This window comes from Channa argus, chromosome 3, assembly GCF_033026475.1.
Source record: "Channa argus isolate prfri chromosome 3, Channa argus male v1.0, whole genome shotgun sequence".
NCBI classification, from domain to species: domain Eukaryota; kingdom Metazoa; phylum Chordata; class Actinopteri; order Anabantiformes; family Channidae; genus Channa; species Channa argus.
In genome coordinates, this window is record NC_090199.1 from 1,615,259 (window position 1) to 1,636,325 (window position 21,067).

The 21,067-nt window shown below is 42.1% G+C and overlaps 3 protein-coding genes across 9 annotated transcripts in view; 2 read left to right on the forward strand and 1 right to left on the reverse strand.

The window, feature by feature from the left end:
• LOC137124441 (NACHT, LRR and PYD domains-containing protein 12-like) overlaps positions 1-5,625 on the reverse strand; it is a 102,434-nt gene extending 96,809 nt beyond the window's left edge. For 2 of the 5 annotated variants that reach the window (XM_067499439.1, XM_067499443.1), the window contains exons 1-5: positions 5,397-5,625; positions 4,855-5,085; positions 4,593-4,712; positions 2,979-3,208; positions 1,006-2,788 (exon numbers count right to left, since the gene is read on the reverse strand). In XM_067499439.1, the coding sequence (XP_067355540.1) occupies positions 1,006-2,788; positions 2,979-3,208; positions 4,593-4,712; positions 4,855-4,982 (2,261 nt within the window). In that variant the 5' untranslated portion in view covers positions 4,983-5,085; positions 5,397-5,625. The remainder of the gene's footprint in view (positions 1-1,005; positions 2,789-2,978; positions 3,209-4,592; positions 4,713-4,854; positions 5,086-5,396) is intronic. The other 3 variants (XM_067499438.1, XM_067499441.1, XM_067499440.1) reach the window with 2 other exon arrangements.
• Positions 5,626-6,755: 1,130 nt separating this feature from the next.
• Positions 6,756-10,593, forward strand: commd1 (copper metabolism (Murr1) domain containing 1). 2 transcript variants are annotated; one of them, XM_067499580.1, is made up of 3 exons: positions 6,756-6,969; positions 8,224-8,514; positions 9,469-10,593. In XM_067499580.1, the coding sequence occupies exons 1-3, from the start codon at positions 6,796-6,798 to the stop codon at positions 9,574-9,576; spliced, it is 573 nt and encodes a 190-aa protein (XP_067355681.1). In that variant the 5' UTR covers positions 6,756-6,795; the 3' UTR covers positions 9,577-10,593. The 2 variants fall into 2 exon arrangements, with proteins under 2 accessions (XP_067355681.1, XP_067355682.1); XM_067499581.1 differs by lacking the exon at positions 6,756-6,969 and adding an exon at positions 6,980-7,178.
• Positions 10,594-10,740: 147 nt separating this feature from the next.
• LOC137124480 (N-acetyllactosaminide beta-1,3-N-acetylglucosaminyltransferase 2-like) lies at positions 10,741-18,994 on the forward strand. Of its 2 annotated transcripts, none has more exons than XM_067499544.1 (3): positions 10,741-12,684; positions 13,676-13,811; positions 16,181-18,994. In XM_067499544.1, exon 3 carries the CDS (start codon positions 16,199-16,201, stop codon positions 17,402-17,404), a length of 1,206 nt encoding a protein of 401 aa, XP_067355645.1. In that variant the 5' UTR covers positions 10,741-12,684; positions 13,676-13,811; positions 16,181-16,198; the 3' UTR covers positions 17,405-18,994. The 2 variants fall into 2 exon arrangements, with proteins under 2 accessions (XP_067355645.1, XP_067355646.1); XM_067499545.1 differs by having other exon boundaries at positions 13,676-13,800.
• Positions 18,995-21,067: the final 2,073 nt, after the last annotated feature.

Sequence of the window (21,067 nt, forward strand, 5' to 3'; positions counted from 1 at the left end):
ATAGAAAAGAGGAAATATGAGGAGAAGCTTTAAAAACTATCAGGGAACATTGGGAATTAAAAAGAGACGACTCCCTTTTTAGAAATCAAACTAACGTCTAACAGAGAAAAACATGTGGACACATGTTCATTGTTGGGAACCTTTAACTGAATGAGGATGATGAGGTGGATGTTGGATTCATTCTACATGAGGGAGGATGTCGTCCCCTCACATCCTCTCTCAGCTTAAACAATGATTATAGATGTTGTAGAAAAGGTGAAAATGGACCCAACAGTTGTTACTGTGAAACAGGTCAGAAACTGTTGAAGGTCTGTTGGTTCCACCAGATCCCAGATATTAGAATCAAAGTGTGTCTGTATAGAAAAAGATTCTAGAAACATGTCGCAGACACTTTATCCACTGGAAACAAATGACCATCAGCTGTGAAACATGTTGACTGTTAAAACCTTTTCAGCACAAACTTTAAAAAGCAAAAGTTCTTCTGTTGGATTTGGATTAAACCTCCATCAAGCAAAGAAAGACTGAAGATGCTGATGTTCACAAAAATAGATTTGATCAAAGTGCTGAAAAAAGCTGTAGTCTCTGTTTTTCTATTCTATATGTGTGTGTAAAGTGTTTGTCTTTAACACTGAGGCTTCAGCTTCAACAGGTTGTGGTGGAATTTTATGGATCACAGGTCATTGATTGTGTCAGATGTCCTTTAGGACATGTATCAGTACATGAGGACATGAGATTTCCAGTTCTGTCTCCTGGCAGAGACTCAGGGTTCACAGTGAGGTGACTTGTTGTCTCTGCTCACTCTGAGTCTTCTGTGTGTGTTTGGGAAAACTAGTCACTAGTCTAAACTGTCTCCACTGTCCTTCTTAGTTGAGGACATGTGACACTAGAATTTCTCACTGGTACTGAATTGTCTTTAGCAGGATTTGACATGTCACTGTGTGTTGACATCAGACTCTCTGGACAGAAAATAAAGAATTCAATAAGACATCTTGACATTAAACTTACTGAGCCTTTCTGCAGTTCCTCACAGCTGGGATCAGTCTCCGTCGTCCCTCCTCTGATGTGTTGTACTTCATCAGGTCAAACTCATCCAGACCCTCCTCTGACATCTGCAGCATGTAGGCCAGAGCTGAACAGTGGATCTCAGAGAGTTTCTTCTTTGATCTGTTGTCTGACTTCAGGAACTCTTGGATCTCCTGATGTACTGAGTGGTCCTTCATCTCCATCAGACAGTGGAAGATGTTGATGCTTCTGTCAGGAGACATTTTATCACTGTTCTTCTTCTTCAGGTTGTTGATGACTGTCTGGATGATTTCTGGACTGTTTTCTGTCTGACCCAGTAGACCTCCTAAGAGTCTCTGGTTGGACTCCAGACAGAGGCCATGAAGGAAGCGGACAAACAGGTCCAGGTGACCATTTTTACTTTGCAGAGATTTCTCCATGACTCCACTCAGGATGTCATCCAGAGTTAGTATTTTCCCAAAGAAACTGTCCAGTAACTGTCTCTCCCAGTTGGTGTAATATTGGAAGAAGTAAACTGCAGCCAGAAACTCCTGGATGCTCAGATGAACAAAGCAGTAGACTGTTTTCTGGAAGATCACACTCTCTCTTTTGAAGATCTCTGTACAAACTCCTGAGTACACCAAGGCCTCTGTGACATCAAGACCACACTGCTCCAGGTCTTCTTGGTAGAACATGATGTTTCCTTTCTCCAGATGTTCAAACGCCAGCCTCCCCAGCTTCAGAAGAACTTTCCTGTCAGCCTCCGTCAGCTCCTGTGGACTGGTCTCATGTCCCCGATCATACTTGTTCTTCTTCCTCTTGGTCTGAACCAGCAGGAAGTGTGAGTACATGTCAGTAAGGGTCTTGGGCAGCTCTCCTCTCTGCTCTGTAGTCAACATGTGCTCCAGAACTGTAGCAGTGATCCAGCAGAAGACTGGGATGTGACACATGATGTGGAGGCTCCTGGATGTCTTGATGTGAGAGATGATTCTGCTGGACAGCTCTTCATCACTGAACCTCCTCCTGAAGTACTCGTCCTTCTGGGCGTCAGTGAAGCCTCGTACTTCTGTTACCCTGTCGACACACGTAGGAGGGATCTGATTGGCTGCTGCAGGTCTGGAAGTTATCCAGACCAGAGCCGAGGGAAGCAGATTCCCCTTGATGAGGTTTGTCAGCAGCACGTCGACTGATGACTTCTGTGTGACATCGAACACAACCTCACTGTTGTTGAAATCCAGTGAACGTCTGCTTTCATCCAGGCCGTCAAAGATGAACAAAAGTTTACAGACAGCCAGCTGCTCTGCTGTGACCTTCTGTAATGTTGGATGGAAAACATGGAGCAGCGTGAGAAGACTGTACTGCTCATCTTTGATCAAGTTCAGCTCCCTGAACGAAAGCACAACCAGCACACTGACATCTTGGTTTTCCAAGTCCTCTGCCCAGTCCAGACTGAACTTCTGCACCGAGAAGGTTTTTCCAACACCAGCGACGCCGTTGGTCAGAACCACTCTGATGTGTCTCTGTTGGTCAGGTAAGGCTTTAAAGATGTCGTGGACCTTGATTGGAGTGTCATGGAGGGTCTTCATCTTGGAAGCTGTCTCAAGCTGCATCACCTCATGTTGGGTATTAACCTCTTCACTCTGTCCCTCTGTGATGTAGAGCTCAGTGTAGATCCTGTTGAGGAGGGTTCCACTTCCTGTTTCATCACTTCCTTCAGTCACACATTCACATCTCCTCCTCAGACTGATCTTATGTTCATCTAAAACCTCCTGCAGACCAACATCTGCTGACAGAAGAACAACAAACAATGAGAGACCAAACAAAAAGACCCACTGGTTCTTTTTATGTCTCACACAAAAACAATTCAGTGCTGTAGAACATGTGATAATGATGAAAATACACAAAACAACTGAGAGTAAAAAAGTGAGTCTTGTTTTCAGAACTGAAGACATCAGCAGACAGATGTTCAGTCTTACTTTGGACAGAGCTGCTCTGACTGACTGTCTGCAGTCCAGCTCTGGATCTTTCTTCACACTGGGGACAGGAGGAGTCTCCTGATGAACCAGACTGGTCCCAGTATGAGCTGATGCACTGTCTGCAGAACCAGTGTCCACAGCTGGTGGAGACTGGATCCTTCAGGACGTCCTGACACAAAGCACAGCAGGATAGCTGCTCCTCTATAGAAGCATGAGTCCTCTTCTTCTCTCTGTGAAAACATTTGTTTAGAAGTAAAGTAATTTGCTGGTTGTGGATGAAAAAGCTCCAGATGTGTCCAACACTGTGTAGAATCTCAGATGGTCACAGAAACAGTAAAAGTGCAGCTACTTTTCTGTTTGAGGTCAGCATCAGTCTGGAATCCAAAGGATGTTTCTCCTGCTTCAGAAACACTAATAAACTGCTTTTCCTGTCTGACTGTCTTATTAAAGCTTTAGTGATCTGACTGTAGTTTGTTATTAATACAAACACAACACTTCCTGCAGCTCCTTCACAGTAAAAGCCTTCAATTACAGAGAGCTGATTGTGTCCTTTACTGTTTTACAGTCACTGTGAGCAGCTCAGCTTGGGTTAGTTAGGTCTGAACTGAGCTTAGAAGTGGTCTACAAACTGTGGTAGACCAGCAGTCTAAAGCTGGAATTATGCGTCTTCATTGACACTTAAACATCGACCTGGACCAACACTCTGATACGTTTGCACATTTGTCTTTTGTACTTGCACGAAGATGTATATGTCCACATACAGTATAGAGACAGTCAGCGTCTGCAGGAATAGTTCTTTGGCAGGATGATCTGCTAAGAAAGTATGTGAAGCCTCTGGAGTTACCATGATTTTTTAATTCATTGCTCAGATGAGGATGTGATGTATTTGATAGACATAGAGAACTACAATGTCCTGTCCTTTGTTGTTATTGAATAAAACTATAAATATTTTCAGAGGTAACAGGAAGTTATTTCAAAGACCAAATGGTAAATTGTTACTATTTTAATTTTCAATAACCAAATAGTTTGTTTCTCATGTGAAGTATAGTATGATATCAAACCCAGACTTTTATTCTACATTTTTTCATTTTCTGTTTTGGAAACAAAAAGTCATAAGTTGAAATACATATCTCAAAACACACTGAAAACAAAATTAATTCACTAAAGAATTATTAAAGCAGCAGGACAACAACAGAATATATTAAACAACATATTTAAATATTATATAAAATTAGTGTGAACATCTAGACATGTATAAATGGTACGTTTCCTGATTTCCGGTCGTCTTTCTGGTTCTATTCCTGTTTCAATCCTGACAGTCAGTGTGTTTGACGCCCTGAACAACGTGTTGTTGAGATGTGGGAGATGTGCACGTCAGGGCCTCTGTGACCTACAGTTACCCATAAATCAACCACTAACTAACTCCTGACATGGAGGTTCTCAGGTGTTTTACTACAAAAACACCATCAGTAGTTTGTGGATATAAAACCCAGACTGAGATCCATCTTAGTCTGAACCAGTATCTGTATCCTGAATATAAATCTTTGAACAGAACATTTTGTCCTCAATGAATCATCTTCATCAGGTCAGTTTACAGTAGAAACTGTCTCTTACTTTGTGTCTGAGGGTCCAGGTTCAGGAGTGATGTTTAGTGGAGGATCTTTTGACTGGTCACTCTTCATAGACAAACAGCTGGACACTGGAGACTCTGCTCTCTGTCTGTGGTTCTGAGCTCTGCAAACACCAACAAGTTTTTCTTCAGATCACATCAATCACTGATAAATTCTCTGATCAAAGTCATTTCTGTTGCTCTAAACACAAACTGCTGCTGCTGCAGATCATCAGGAGGTTTCACAGTTTGGAGCAGTTCTCTTACTTTGTGTCTGAGGGTCCAGGTTCAGGACTGAGGACTGGACAATCATCTGGACGATCCCTCTTCACAGACACACATCTGGATCCTGCAGACTCTGCTCTGTTCTCCTCTTCCTCCACAGAAATACTCATCTTCTAAACCTCAGTCAGACTGAGAGATAAACCAGTGAGACTGAGCTGAGAAAAGGAATCAGGACAAACACGTCTGTTCACTTCAGTCCCATCCTGAGACAGACTGAGACACAGGAAGTAACACACACAAACACACATTAGCTCAGTGGAATAAAACCAAGTAGAGTTAGTTCAGCTTTAATCTTATTATTCACACAATCAGGATTAAATTTTCACACATGAATCAAACTGTTGGCTTCATAAAACTGAGACAACAGGAAGTAACACACACAGTTTGATTCTCCTCCTTTTCTCACAGTGTCTTTGTTTGGACACAAGTAGACAGTGTGTGATGTGTCCTCTACAGTCCACAGGGACAAAAGTGACTCAGAGACTTTGACAGTAAAATGAGAATAATGTTGGATTAACACTCACCCTGCCTCAGTCTTCACTTCTCCTCCTCCTGCTCTGTCCACTCTAAATGGAGTCTGAACTAACTCAACACTTTCAGTTCCAGTGGCTCCTCCCCCTCCATTAACAGGAAGTCAGGTGACTTTACCTGTTCTAGTTGTGTCCATGTGACAGGTGTGAACCCAGCTTGTGTTTACCAATTTAACAATTAATAATATTTTAGTTTTCTATAAAGTTTGTGCCACATGACCTTTTACCTGAAGTCAGGTCATCATGTGACATGTCCTGACTAATGGAGTCTTGGGGACACAGCAGACAGATGCTCTAACAGCTGGATCTCCTGGGTCTCCAGGTTCTACAGACTGTCTGATATAAGCTTGGTAACATGGATCCACAGATATGAACCAGAACTGATTATATGAGGCCAGTTTCAGTTGATCAGATTTTCCTGCTCTGCAGTTTAAGTTGGGTTGAAACACTGATCTTCTAAACCTCAGTCAGACTGAGAGATAAACCAGTGAGACTGAGCTGAGAAAAGGAATCAGGAAAAACACGTCTGTTCCCTTCAGTCCCATCCTGAGACAGACTGAGACACAGGAAGTAACACACACAAACACACATTAGCTCAGTGGAATAAATCCAGACAGAGTCAGTTCAGCTTTAATCTTATTATTCACACAATCAAGTTGAGTTTTTTGGTGAAGGACATCATGGCTCTGTTTACAGAAAAAGAAATGAGGCCTTCAAAGAAAAGAACACTACAGTCAAACATTAAATCTGATGACGCAACGTAGTGTCAGTGTCAGATAGCAACAGCTTTGATAGACAGGATTTTTCTTTTGGATTTGATTACAATGTGGTAATTAAAACACTTTAAACATGATTTCTTATTGTTTGGCCAAATATATACTGATCCACTGAACTAACTGTCAAACGAGGCCTGAAACTAAGATGTAGGAATGAATTGTTAAGCTGAAGGTGTAAAGACAGAGACGGACTGAAGATAAGGCCTGAATTCCAGAGACAAACTAGTGGCACTGAGGGAACAACAACAATGAGGTGAAACAGGAAAAGCACATTCCTGAACAGAAGGAAGGAGAAACTGAGGGGAAGAGACTTTAAGGACACATGAAGAAGATGATGTAGACGAAGATGATGTAGACAGAGGAAGAACATGGTCAAAGACAACAAAGTTTTTAACTACTAAAATAAAATGCTGCATTTCTGATAAAGAGATCTAACTAATATCCTACTAATCATTGTCTTTGGTTAGTTGAGCAACATTGGTTGGAAACATTTGGGGAGGAAGCGGACAAACGATGCCAGACGGTGTGAAAGTACAACTCCCACAATGCCGTGCGGTGCCGGACTTCACGTGACACAACTGATCCGGTTCATCATGTGACCACAGTGAGAAGACAACATGGCGGATGTGGACTCGTCCAAGTGTTTGAGCGGTTTGTTGAACGGAATCGCTCAGAACGTTTATTACAGCAACAGTGAGATCACAGAGCAGCTGCTGAACCAGGAATTATACCCGGATCTGTCCGCGGACGAGTTCCGGGCTCTGCACGACAAAATGAAAGGACTGTTGAAGGTGGGACACACGGCAAAGCAGATCAGAAGCAATGGGAGCTAACGTCCAGCTAACAGCAGAGCAGCAGATCAGACACTTCCATCACATTTAAGCGACACTTTCTAAGAATGTTTTAAGAAATAAAACAAATGTCTGCAACTACAAACGAGCTGCTGAACAGGAATCCTGGCTGTGAGAAGTGACAGAGTCTCTGAATTACTGCAATACAGGCCAGTTAACATGTAGTACTACTGCAGTAAGGAGGAAGAGAAAGTATTTAAACTCTGTTAAATTTGTTGCTGCACAAGTCCAGTCCAGATTTGTTCCACATGTGCCTCATAAAGTTTCTGTAGAAAATCTAAAATGATCAGGTGAAGTTTAATTGATGTAAAGAATGAAGGAGAAAACCAGATTTGACCTTTATTTAAATTCTAATATTCACTAACTGACCCTTTAGTTAGAAGCTGATGGCTACACACCAGAGAAACTGTACTGGAAACTGGAAACTGACGTTGGGGATCAAACTTGAGGACAATGATCAGTGTTACTACAGAGACCTGGTGGAGCTGATTTTAACCACTTTATGCTGTAACAGCAGCTTCATCCACAATAATACATCAGTGTTTATCGTTTAATTAGATTCTGTGACGAGATTCTGAGTCTGCACATTAACTACAGCTGCTAAGAAACGTGCTAAAAGTAAAAAGTGCGTTTCAAGGTGTAGTACACAGTCAGTACACATGTCAAACTGTCCTTTGGTTCCTTAGTACAAGTATCCTGATGGAAAATTCACTGCTTCAGTTTGGCAGCAGGGGGCAGCACCACCCACATCATAACGTCCATATTTCAGTCCACCTCAGAGTAAAGTTCTCTTTAAATGCTCATTAGGAATAAAATTAAGTTGAGTATTTTCAGGAGAAACATGGTAAAAAAACATTTATTTATTTCGGAAAGCAACAGTCAGAACATTATTTTGTTTATTGAATTTCCAACATTGACTCAGTTACTAGTTTATTACATAGAGCTATAAAACAAGCTCTGATGTTAATGATACTTTGCTGATTTAGAAACTGGGTTTGTGCACAGATGCCTCTGTAGTGACGTGATAGTAAAAGCACAGTAACTCAGCCTGCAGTGTTTCCATGAAGTCAAATCAAAACCTCTGAAGTTAAACCAACACAAACTGAAGCTGTTTGTACATCAGTTTATCATCCAGTGTATTGACTTTTGTGTTGCACCTCAGCTCATCCTTCTCGTCTGATCTTCATCTCTCAGTCCATCGCCTCAGCAGACATGGACCACGCTCAGCTTGAAGCCTTCCTCACAGCTCAGACGAAGAAACGCGGCGGCGGTGGGGTGAGCGCTGAAGAGGCCGCTGCCCTCTCTCGCTTTTGGAAGAACCAGCGAGTCCGGGTGAGGGAGAGTCTACTGGCTCAGAGCCGCTGGGAGCCCGGACTCAAAGGCATCTGCTGGAGAGTGGACCTCCAGACAGCAGCCAGCCAGGGGGAGGCAGCCCTCAGCGGACCGGTTGCCCTGATGGAGCTGGAGCTGGGCAGAGCCGGACAGGTGAGACTGACTCACACATCATACTGGGTAGTGAGCAGTACATCCTCAGTTTTTCTCTAGTTTATGTAGCAGGATCCTGAGATCGCTGACAACAGCTGCTTGGGAAATGAAGACTGTTGGATATTTATGTTCTATATCTGCTTAAGCTTCTCTCTATTGTAGCTTCTAAATACTTACTGAACAATTAACATGTTTAAAAGACTCAGATCTAGAAAAATTTACCTTGAGTTGCCAACATGGACACTCATGTTGCTTGAGTACTCGTGTACTGTGTTGTTACAGAGCTATTTCAAAGGTTTTCAACTTGCTTCTTATATTTTGGAGAGTAGATGTACATGAACCCAGTACAACGTTAGTCTGCTTTGTCTGTGTTCAATTGAGAAAATGTCTCCAGGCTGAAATAAAACTGGATCTGGGACGTGATTCAACAGCCTCATGTGTGTTAGAATTTGTCGAGAGCAGTTTTCAGTCTTCAAGTTTTCAGCAAGTCAGCAAGTTTTCTTCTTAAGCTGTGAAATAATCAGGGAGACAATGTTCAAAAGTAAAATTAAGTTTATTGACCAGAAAGGTCGATACACTGAGACAGAGGTTCGAACCTGGTCTGAAAGTCTATGGATGTTGTTGGCTTATTTATACACATTATTCTGGCCTATACCAGAACATCCTGTTTGTCTACTTTGCCTTAAGGACGCTACATTAATGCTGCTTCCTGTAGAAGTAACACATTGACCTGGTTCATCTGGTGACAGGAGCTTGTCCTGTGTGATCTTGCTGATATTTATGACAGTTTGTACTTGTTTGTCTTTGGGAGTCTGACCACTGTGCTGTATTACACTGAACTCCCATAGGATGCTCGATGCGATTCATGTGTAGCTGTAGCCAAAATAAGGCTGCAGACGTAGGTGGAGGAGGTGAATATGTCAGATTAACCATAAATATCCATCTCTCTGTCAGGAGTCAGAGTTTTTGTGTCTGGAGTTTGATGAAGCCAAAGTGAACCAGGTGCTGAAGAAGATGTCTGACATCCAGGGGAGCATCGACAGCATCATCCATCGCACCTAAAGCTGTGAAACGGAACAGGAACTCTGTGGTGCAGGTCCATCTGAGAGACGACCGTCCTGTGATCGACTCCAGCTGTGTCCCACGGAAAACAGGAGTTGTTTAGACTTGTTTGTCTGAATGGATCCTGTCTACAGACTCAGAAAAGACACTGTAACCTTCAGTTCAAGCTTCACTTAGACATGATCATGTATGATTCTTAAGCGTCTGACTTGTGTATGGGCCAGATGTTTTGGGTACTTTTTAAAATTCCAACCATCAGGGTGATCTCCTTACAATGTGGATGGGATGAAGGTTTCCACTGAGAGAAAGGGGATGAGATTATTTATGTGAGGGTTTCAGACTGTGTGCAAACAGTGGAAACAGCAGTTTTAAGATGTGAATAGATGTCAAAAGTGTAACAACATTAATTGTAAATGTGTGAGATAGAACGAGTGCACTAAAAGACGGAGCAGTAAAAGTGCTCCACTAAGAACTAAATCGATTTAAAACACTGTTGAATTTCATGTTGATTATAAACAGATGTACAGCTTAGTTAAAGACCTTTGTGATGCTTGACATGTTCAAAGGTTTGTCCCCCTTCTTTAGACATTCTGTTATTGCCATCAACATCAAGCAGCTCCGTAGTTTACGCATCACACCTGGTGTCAGGTAGATGAACAGATCACACGTGGCTAATTAATTCTTAATTGAAATCCTGATGGGGGTTATTGTTTGTTCGCCATCGGTTGACGACACAGCTTGTTGTAGAGATAATTCATTTTAGACCTGTGAGGGTCTAAAGGCAGAAAGTCTGTTAAAATGAAACCAAACCTTTTTTAATGTAAGATGTCAGAGAGGAGGTGATGTTACCGAGCAGATAAAAACACTGAGATAAGATTAATTAAAAAAAAAAAACGCCAGTGAGGTTTGAAATATCTACTGAATCTCGTCACAGGTCACATTTCTGCTTTCAAGCTGCAGGATTAGGTTGGTGCAACCCAACAAGTTAATGAAAATAAAAAATATGCTTTAATAATGCAGATGAAGTTTACCTTGTTTTTTTTATTAATTAGGTTTTTGAAATACTACAACCATATAATAAAATAATCCAGATTATTTTGATAATGACAGTAGAAAACCACTCGGTCTAATTACTTTCTTGTAGTGTTTTTCATTACTGCCAAACATGTTGGAAAAAGTTTTCCCTCTCACATCAGTCATTTCATCATTTATGAATTGTTCACACCGGATTTGGAGTGTTACCTGGAAGTTGAGTCATGACCCACTTCATGTTCAAACCTTTCACCACCTCACACCCTTTCCGGCCTTTTAAGGTCTGATGAGAAACAAATACCACACTCGGGATAAATCTGGCCCCTTTACCAAGATACTGAAAGCCTGCTTGGAGTTTGCAAAAGAACACATGAAGGACTCTGAGACTGAAGAACAAGATTCTCTGGTCTGATGAAACTGGGATTGACCTGTTTGGCCTCAGTTCCAAACTTTATGTCTGGAGGAAACCAGACATCGTTCATCACCTGCCCAATACCATCCCTACAGTGAAGCATGGTGGTGGCAGCATCATCCTGTGGGGGTGTTTTTCAGCAGCAGAGACTGGGAGACTGATCAGGGTCGGGAAAGCTGAATGGAGTAAAGCAAAAAGACATCTTCGGTACTCAGGACCTCAGACTGGGCTGAAAGTTTACCTTCCATTATGTCAACAATCCTAAACACACAGCCAAGACAACAGGACTGGCTTAGGGACAACTGTGTGAATGTCCTAGAGTGGAGCAGCCAGAGCCCTGACTTGAACCCTATTGAAAATCTCTGTAGAGATCGGAAAATAGCTGTCCACTGACAGCCCCCAACCTGACTGAGCTTGAGTTGATTTGCGATTTGAGCCGAAAAGTAAAATCCCCCAATCCAGGTGAACAAAGCTTGTCTCATCATAACCAAAAAGATTTGAGGCTGTAACTGCTGCTAAAGGGTCTGAATACTTATGTACATGTGATATTTCCGTTTTTATCTTGATAAATGTGTAGACATTTCTAAAATTCTGTTTTAACCTTGTCATTGTGTCATTATGGGACACTGAGTGTAGTTGATGAGAAAAAAATACATTTAAACAACTGTAAAAAATGCTGTTGAACATTATTTATCTCTGGGATCAGATGTCTGAGGACGTGTATCAGTGATTATATGGTTTTCATCCAGCTGCAGCCAGATTCGATTTTCGGAGCGAATTTCCTAAAAAAAAGAGCAAAGTGAACCAGAAATGTGTCGTTTTAAGATTCCTCAGACACTACGATGCCCGTGGAAATAGACAAAAGACAAGTAAGAAAACACCATCACTGTCCAAACACAGAAGAACAGCAGAAATGTTTCCACGGAGCAGCTCAACTAAAGTGGCCATTAGGAAGTTAAACAACTAAAAAAATATTTTTTATGTTCGTTTTTTCCTAAATGTAACATCAGTGTTGACAAATCGCTGAAGCCTTTTTCTTAATTTCCATAAGCTGCAGAACATTGAGCCCTTTGTAAAATGAGCATAAAAGGTGGTTTAATAAATTGATCCTTTCTCAGTTTCATCATTCCTGCATCCTCTGTTTCAGTGCAGACATGGAAACATCTACCTTCTCGGACCAAAAGACCGAAGAGATGATTCATGCTGCCCGAGCTTCCTGTAGCCCACAGTCCCCAAACCACTACCTCCGCCCCTGACATCCCCAAACTCCGTCCAGGCTTTTAAAAACCTGGAGGGAGGAGTCAGTGCGCGTCAGGAAGCTGGCTCCTGCAGTATCTGCATCCACTGGGCAGGAGGGGAAGTAACTTCTAGGTAGATTTCGGACTTGTGATGACTGGATGAAGATCTGGATTCTCAGAGTTACTGTTTTAATGAGGATTCCCGCGCGTCCACGTCTCCAAAATGCGCCGCAGAAGGCGCAGCGTGATGATCCGCTCCGGACTTTCCCTTTAATCCTCATCGGGACTGTTTCTGAGCGCTGGCTCGAAACTAACGCCATCTGAACTTTGGACTGTGGTTTTATTGCCCTGAAAACAGACAACATTAAACGGTGTCACCTCCTCCAAACCGAATCCATTCAAAATGTCTCGTTTACCCAGCACGAGGTAAGACTCCTTCTTCTCTATTACACTGCCTGTGGCCTCAGACCTGAATAATTAATGGCTCATAGTTCATAAATGATTAAAGATGGAGTTAATGCACAAGAGGTGAAATGAAATGTCACCTGATTTGTTCGTGTGTTTGGGATTAATGGATATAACGTGCACATTAAACACATCATCATCTGCGGAGAAGTGAGCTCAAGGTGCTTTACCTGACGTTCATTGAAGATCTTTAGTTTAGTTTGAACCTCTTTAAAATTAAACAGTGCAAATAGAAACAACGTTTAGCGTTTGCTGCTAAAATACTTCACAGCCTTTGATGGATGATAATGAGAAAATATGGGGGACGGGCCTCAGGCCCCCTTTTTGTGGTAGTTTTCAGCTTGTTTGTGGTTATTCCTGCAAAGGTTTTTAGTCATTTAATGATTGTTTTTGAGTGTTTCTGTCTTTTGGATAATGACAAGTCATTTTCAAGTGGTTTTGCATCTTTTTGTGGTTATTGTGCATCACTCCGTGGTCTGTGATCTCTGCATATTTTAATTGAGTTCAGAGGCCGTGGTCCATATGGCCAATGGGCTCCTACAGTAACCCATCAACACAGAGCCAATTAAAAAGGTCAAATCCCCCTGAACAAATCAGGGCCAGTCCTGTAGGTGTGAGGAACATCAGTCAGCAACAGTCAGCTTTTTCCTTTTTTCCAGTAAACATCTGTACTAAGCAAACAGTAATGTCCTTGTACATCCAGTGTTGGCATTTCCATTTCAACTACAGCTTAAAGTGCAGATCAAGACGTGAACACACCTGACAGGACTTGTCCACTGAGCTCTCACTCTATACACCTGGTCAGGTTTAATGCAGCTATGAAGTAGATTTACCACTGAATCCACTTTCATTTTCCCCTTTGGTGCCTCACACGTGTGGGAGAACAAGGCAGCTGAAGTGCTCATGCTAATCTTACACCCGCTGGTTAATGTGTCATTGTGTTAACTTTCAGATGCCTCCAGAAACAAGCAGCTTGTTCTCCTTAGAGAAATCATCCTCCACGCTGCAGCTCATCCATGTGAGACACGGAGACGTCCGGGTTTCCACTGGACTCTTTCATCCCCTCGTCAGGCACATGTATGAAAACTGTAGGTGCAAAACTTTGCATCGCTTATTTTGAAATGTCAAAAAGAGTCAAAGAAAGAATTAGTAATGCCGTGTTTTTTTTTCATCAGAAATAAATGAAAGTTATCTTTTTATTAATTTATGAAGGTGGATGGAAAAATTTGCACCAATGTCATCTTCAATATTTTACACTCTTTGACCATTTTTGTTAATTGTGATGCTGAAAGAACATTTGTACCAACTGAATGTGTGTTATTATTCCGTGAGGTCTGGGGTTATGTTTGCATCCTCTTTCGTGCCATTTCACTGAAAGGAAATGCAAACTTATGCATGATGAGGGGTTTTGTCTGCCGTCAGTCAGCGACAGTTGACAGTTGGTGCTGGTATTTATGGACTCTTTCCATAACCTTTACCACACTGTTAAACGACTGTGGCACAAGTGAAAACCCCGCATTTAAAACCTTTATATTAAACCTTTACTGACGTTTATGAGCAGGGCAAATGCACTTGAAGTATTGAAAGGAAAAGTACTCGCTGTGTCTGTTATTCTTTCATAGATTGGCTTCAGTCAGTCCATAAATCAGGATATCTTTATTGTCACCAGGAAGGGGTAATTTGCTGCAAGGTGAACGACATCAATAACACAGCGAGACTCAAGAAATGCGGTTAACAAGCCACCAAACCTCAAACCTATAAAGAATACTGTCAAGAAAAGTCCTACAGATTTTATCCCTTCTGTCCTTGAGCCCTTAAATGATGAGACGGTGATCTGGGCTAACAGCCTTCCTGCACACATGCTTTTTGAATCTTAGTCTCTTTTTCCACACCACAATACAGAAAGATCACACCGATTTGATAAAACAAAGTTTTCATAAACATTGAAAAGATTTCAAGATTCTTGGCAGCATGACTCACACTCATCAGCAACTTTTATGATGGTTTGATTTAAAGGTAGAGGAGACAAACTCTTTTTTACACATTGCATCCTACCGGTGAAGAAGCCCAGTCAGTTACATTTACATCAAGATTAAAAAGACAAAAGTCTTTCTGCTAAGCGCTGGACAGTAATAAAAGCAGAAGAAAAACCAGCAAATAAAAGCTTAACGTGAGGAATCTCAACATGGTTTATTAATGCTGATTCATGTGGAGATGTGATTGAACAATTAGCAGGTTAATAGTTTAATCATTAGACTGCAACAATTAGCAAAAATGTATGTATCAATTGATGTTATATAAAAATAAAAATAAAATCAGCAAATTCTCATATGAGAAGCTGGAGCAATGAAATATTTTGTATTGTGTGTGAAAAACGACTTCAGTGATAAAATAGCCGACAGTTTCCTCTATTGTTGGATTGATGTTTATAAAGTGCATTATTTCCCTCTAAGCTGTAATGCAGTAGAATTCTAAAGTAGCATGCATTGAACATATTCAAGTAAAGTAAAAGTATCGCAGATTTGTACATTTGTATGGCACCATAGTCACAAAAAGGACCATAAAACTTTTAGGGAGGCAGGTTTTATTACAGGACCCTTGGATTGAATTGCAGCTTTATTACAATGTTGATTGTTGCGTAAGCTTATCTCCATAAAGATCTAATCAGGAAGTACTTCTATTATCTGGTTTTTATTATGTCGAGTCAACGCTAGTTACTTAAGGGCAAAATGCAAAAACCATGGCCTCAAGCATGTCTCGAGTGTGTGTCCATACACAGACGAACCAGTCAAACCACCTTCCTGCACGAGTAGGTGTTTGAAGGTTTGTGTCCAAACGTGCCTTCACATGTCTCTGTAAGAAAGCAGTATCACTGCGTTTTCTGCTGAGCGTGGTGAAAATCCATCAACCCTCATTTTATAGGTTCGTAGTGTGCAGTCACAGCAGACATGTGGTATAACTGGTACATGTTTTCTGCATGTGTTTCAGTTTCATATGAACTGCATTGCTGTGCTGTCGCTAAGCAAAGTTATTAGAATGGTTTTGGCTCTTTTGTGTGTTTAGTCAGTTCTCAATGACAACAGTTGTCACCAGTAAACCGAGGTCATGTGCACAGTCCAATTGGAGACGTGTGATTCCCATCTGTCACTTGCAGGGGAAAAAAAGAGGAGGGGGAGGAGGAGAACAATGTTCATGAGCCCATTCCTGCAGGACAAGGGCTGAAAATGCGGCCTAGTTTGCAGCTGACCTCTAAAACCAAACGGGGTGGAGGGGAATCAAGCTAATTCTAAAGGCTTAAGAGTTGACCGAGCTGTGTCTATGTTTCCAAAGGCTCCTTTTTTTTGCTCACTTTGTGTCAGTGTGCCCACTGAGGACATGATTCTACAGATCTCGGCTTTTTTCTTGTTGATTAGTAGAGATGATTTTTTATTTATCTGTTTTTTTGTCTTGTGTCCAGATGTAGCAAGGAGGCAACATGACTTTGGCCTGCAGGAAAGTGAGGGTGCTTTTCATGATGATGATGATGCTCAACATCTTCATTTGCATCCTAGTGGGCATATCGTGGAACCTTAGGAATGGCAAAAGTGTCCAGAAGATTCACATCCCATTCAAGAGGTTTTGGTGTCAACGCGTACTGAGCAAATCCTTCTGGAACAGGGAGCAGCAGCGCCTAGACTTCATTTACAATCCCATCATCAGCTCTGAGCTCTCTGGTGACCCTGGCATCAAGTTACCTGATTGGCTCAACGACACAAGGCCACTTGACCCCTGTGAACCGGACCACAGGGTCACCACACAAATCGTGGACTACAACTCCCTGCCAGAGCGCTTTCAGGATTTCCTTTTGCACATGCGCTGCAGGAATTACACCATGCTGATTAATCAGCCAAACCTGTGCGATGACCAACCCTTCCTGCTGTTGGCAGTGAAGTCACTGATCCCACATTTTGATCGCCGGCAGGCCATTCGTGAATCTTGGGGTCGAGCTGGCGTCTTAGCGAATCGGACTGTGGTGACGGTGTTCCTGCTAGGCAACACCTTCTCAGGAGACCACTTTCCAGACCTGTTACAGATGGTGGGCCATGAAGCAGTGCTTCACCAAGACCTCCTCCAATGGGACTACAGGGACACCTTCTTCAATCTCACCCTGAAGGAGGTTCTCTTCCTGGAGTGGTTTAGCAAACACTGCCCCCAAGCCCAGTATGTCCTCAAGGGTGACGATGACGTCTTTGTCAACACCTTACGAATTATCGACTACCTGGAAGGTCTGTCAGAAGTCAAGGCCAGAGATTTGTTTATGGGTGATGTCATCAGTAATGCTGCCCCACACCGAGACCCAAAACTCAAGTACTTTATCCCAGAGAGTGTGTTTGTGGGGCAGTACCCAGCTTACGCCGGTGGTGGAGGATATCTGTACTCTGGAGATTTAGCGCTGCGGCTTTACTACATATCGCATCAGGTGGTCTTGTATCCCATCGATGACGTCTACACAGGGATGTGTCTAAAAAAGCTGGGTTTGACTCCCGAGAAACACACTGGCTTCAAAACTTTCGACATTGAAGAGAAGTACAGACACAGCTCCTGCATCTACAGAAACTTAATGCTGGTTCACAGCCGGACACCTCAGGACATCTTGAAGATCTGGCAATGGATTGTCCATCCTGAGCCGGACTGCCAGTGAACATCTTTGGCCAATGACTTGTTTGACATTTTCAATACCTTTCAAATTGGTTAAATCCTGAAATCTGTGTTTTGAAGTTGACTTGGCCCATATGTAACATTATCATAGACAGATGAACTGTTTTTAATCTATGTATCTTTAAACAACACTCTGGAGCCCATATGAACACTGAAACAGGTTTTACTTGGATTAGCCAGGCCCTGAAGAAATCCCCAAAATGCTTGGGGGCAAAAATCCACTGTCCTCCATCTGTGCAAATAGTGTAGAATACTTTATTTGCAGGCACTAATGGCTTCAACCTTACAAACTAGTAGCATTAAGCAAATAGTTTCCAAAGTGAATATTTCCACTGTGACTTAACAGTGAGACACAAAGAGTGAATTTTGTACTAGAAAGACTTGATGTGATTAACTCAGACTGTATGAGCCTCTTTGTAGCTTTCGAAACACATCTGGACTTGCACATTTTGGCATAGAACAAGGAATGTGGATTTGGACCCCAACACTTCGATTGAAAAGGCTTTAAGGGGAGATTTCTTGGGGGCCAGATCAGGTGGCGTGACGTCTTACTGACACGGTGGAAAAATGTGAAGCCATCCAACAACCAACAATCCAACAATGTGTATATGAGACCTCTGATATGTCCCCTAATTATCTATAAGTCTTGCAAGAGGCAATTTGTTCCCAGCATAATTGAGACTTGGGTGTTTGTAGGCCCGTTTAGCATGCAATTATTGTTTTATATTACAAATGATTCTGGTCTTTTAAAATGAATAAAAATGCAGTAACATTTCAGTTCTCATCACCTTGAAACGTGTTGAGCTGCTTCTCCCTCAGTCACCTCCACAGCAAACTCACTTTTTGGAGTTTCATCAGTTATGCACTATTCTTCAGATGCAGTATTCATGCAACCAGTAATAGACAAAAATAATAAAATAATAAAAATGCATCATTTTTGTGTGTGCGCGTTATTTTTAAACATTAGCTTGTTCTTGCACCAGAGCTTTAGCTTAAATACTACGGACACTTTCCTGCCCATTTGTAGTTATTTGTTCATGTGTGGAGCACAACTTCCAATCCAACAATCCCAGGTGTGTTCCAGCAGATTTACAATGGGCAAAATGCACCATCACATCAAACACGAGGAGCCATCAGCAGTATGGAGAAGACAGGAAGCTGTGCTGCAGCACGTGTCAGTGATAACAGTCAGAGATGATGTGAACTGCACTTCATAAATATGTAACACTGGACCACAAACAGCCGCACTACACTTCTGCCCACACTTGCGATTCACACAAACAGATTATTTGTAGAACGCACATTTCCATATGTAAAACTTAACTGTGTGTGATGATCCTCAAACGGCTGTTTTTATGATCACTGCTGTTACTGAACATTGACCTTTTTTACCTGTTTGTGTCTTTCAGTGAGCATTAAAATGTGTTGGCTTCACATGAATATTGTTTAGATCTAAATACTGTTTTGTCTTTGCCTCAATGTTGTTGTCTTACAAAATAATTTGTTAAAGACTAAAAATGTTGGTTCAATGTTTGTTTACTGTATCACAGCTTGTATTTGTATTGTAATTGTCCAGATTAGCAATGTCAAATACAGGTGTGTAACGAAGGATGTGTTTTGAATTTTTTTATTTATTTTCCAAATGATAACGTTTAACTGTTTCTTCTTAAAGCAAATCTGTGTAGATCCTAAGTAGGAAAGTGCATTTTCTACTCTGACAAAAAAAAAATAGTTGTGAACCGCAGCAAAGGTTGACTGTAGAACACAACAGTGACCTCTGCTGATACACGTTGGTATCTACAGCCAGTTAAAGGAAACTCAATCAAGCAGCTGATGAATTTCAGCTGCTCTGACAGGAAGAGGAAACTGGTGTTTAACTGGAGCTGTGACAGACGACTTCATCGTTTCACACGTTGAAGTAGAGTTTGGTTGTAAAATGCCACAAACGCACAGCTTCACCTCACAAACTGTGCTGTTGAAGTTTCTGATACTGTGTTTACTTTGGCATCACCTTGATGCACAGGTGAGCTGCACTTCTCTGTGCAAAATCAGCAGGTTGTGTGTTCATCGTTTAAAATGGACCTAGCACAATTCAGTTTGTTGCTTTTTGTGTGTGTGTCTGTAGGTGGACAGAGAGGACAACATTCCTCCAGGTGAGATCCAGGGGCCTTTAAATGTGTCCACGTCGGTCATAAGCAGAAGCTGTAGAGGTTAAGAAACTAGTGATGTTCATAATTATCTCTAATATTGTTAGAGAGGTTAGAATGTCTGCTACCAAAGTGTGTTAATGCATCATAGCTACAGCGTGATGAGGTGAGTGTTGCCTGGTTCATTAACAGTAAAGTAACACTATTGTGTAAATAGATGTATTATCGTACAGAAAGCGGAGTCTGTTTCCCTCTCACTCACTCATATTGTACCGTTTCACAAAGTGAATTTGGTGCAACAACTAGTGAACTCATCTTCATTTGGCAGGTTCCTCTTGTTTGTTGTTGTGAACCAGTGTGCAGACTCAAACCACCAATGACGTTAATCTTACTTGTATTTTTGTCTGATTGTCCTGATGTTTGTGTCTTGGAGCTCTATGTTTTACAAAAGCCAATGAGCCAAACTCTTGCATCCTGCTGCCTTAAATACAGACATGGGTTAACACACTGCTGAAGGACATCATGAGATGCAGGATTTAGTTCTTCATGCTTGAGACTACAGGGAGCAACTGATTCTGTTTTGTTATGAAAATGTACATTTGAATCGACCTCTGCTCAAACATTGAGGCACAAGTAGAATGTCTAAGTGATATTACTGTGTTCCTGTGGCACATTGATGATTTAAAAACCTTTTGCATCCACAGACATTTTTGAATGGTAGTGTGGACAGTAGGTCTGCGAGCTTAGTACTGTCCCCAGTCAGGATATTGACTTCAGAGAGATGCACTAACACATTGTTGTGCAGCTTGAAAGACTCTCATATGAAGGTATTTGTGATTGTTTAGAGGGCAACTATTGCTGAATGTACAATGAATCCTTTATTTAAACCAGCTTCTATGAGCTGATGAAAGGTTCACATTAAAACTGATAAGGTTTTGAAAGTGGTTTGCAGTCACGTACAATCTGCAGCACTGGAACATGTAAAACCTCTGATCATCCTCTGAGATGGTGGGATTGTTCCTCAGGTGGACGTAGAAGTGATGGCGGCGCCTTCTTCGCCCTGCAGAGCTGCCACCAGTTGCTGAGCGCCAACAAAGGCGAGTTCTTCTCCCCGGATTACCTCTGCACTAACCCACCTCTGTGGTGCAACTGGACCATCCAGGTGGATCCTGGGAAGAGGATCCATCTCCAGCTGGAGGACTTGACCTCTGACAGCACCTGCTACCTTAAGCAGGACCAAATCCACGTGGACGAGCCTGACGGCCACTTTGGGGGTCACAAGATTCTGCAGAAGTGCTGGCGAAAGGCCAAGTTCACATCCTCCTCAAGCACTCTGTACGTGGTGCTGCTGATTGGTGGGTGGCCCAACCAGCCTTACAGGGGCTTCAGCGGCCGTTACCAGGCGTTTGGACAACCAGTGGTTCGCAACCCACAGGAGGGCTTCACGGATAGAGGCAGGAAACCATCTGCTGGACTGGAGCCCTTCAGAGAAGTTGAAC

Bases quoted from the DNA above. Each gene is read 5' to 3' on its own strand.
- commd1 (XM_067499580.1), top strand. From the start codon at position 6,796: ATGGCGGATGTGGACTCGTCCAAGTGTTTGAGCGGTTTGTTGAACGGA. The intron at 6,970-8,223 runs GTGGGACACACG...TTCATCTCTCAG, and splicing joins AAATGAAAGGACTGTTGAAG to TCCATCGCCTCAGCAGACAT. The intron at 8,515-9,468 runs GTGAGACTGACT...TCTCTCTGTCAG, and splicing joins AGCTGGGCAGAGCCGGACAG to GAGTCAGAGTTTTTGTGTCT.
- LOC137124480 (XM_067499544.1), top strand. From the start codon at position 16,199: ATGACTTTGGCCTGCAGGAAAGTGAGGGTGCTTTTCATGATGATGATG.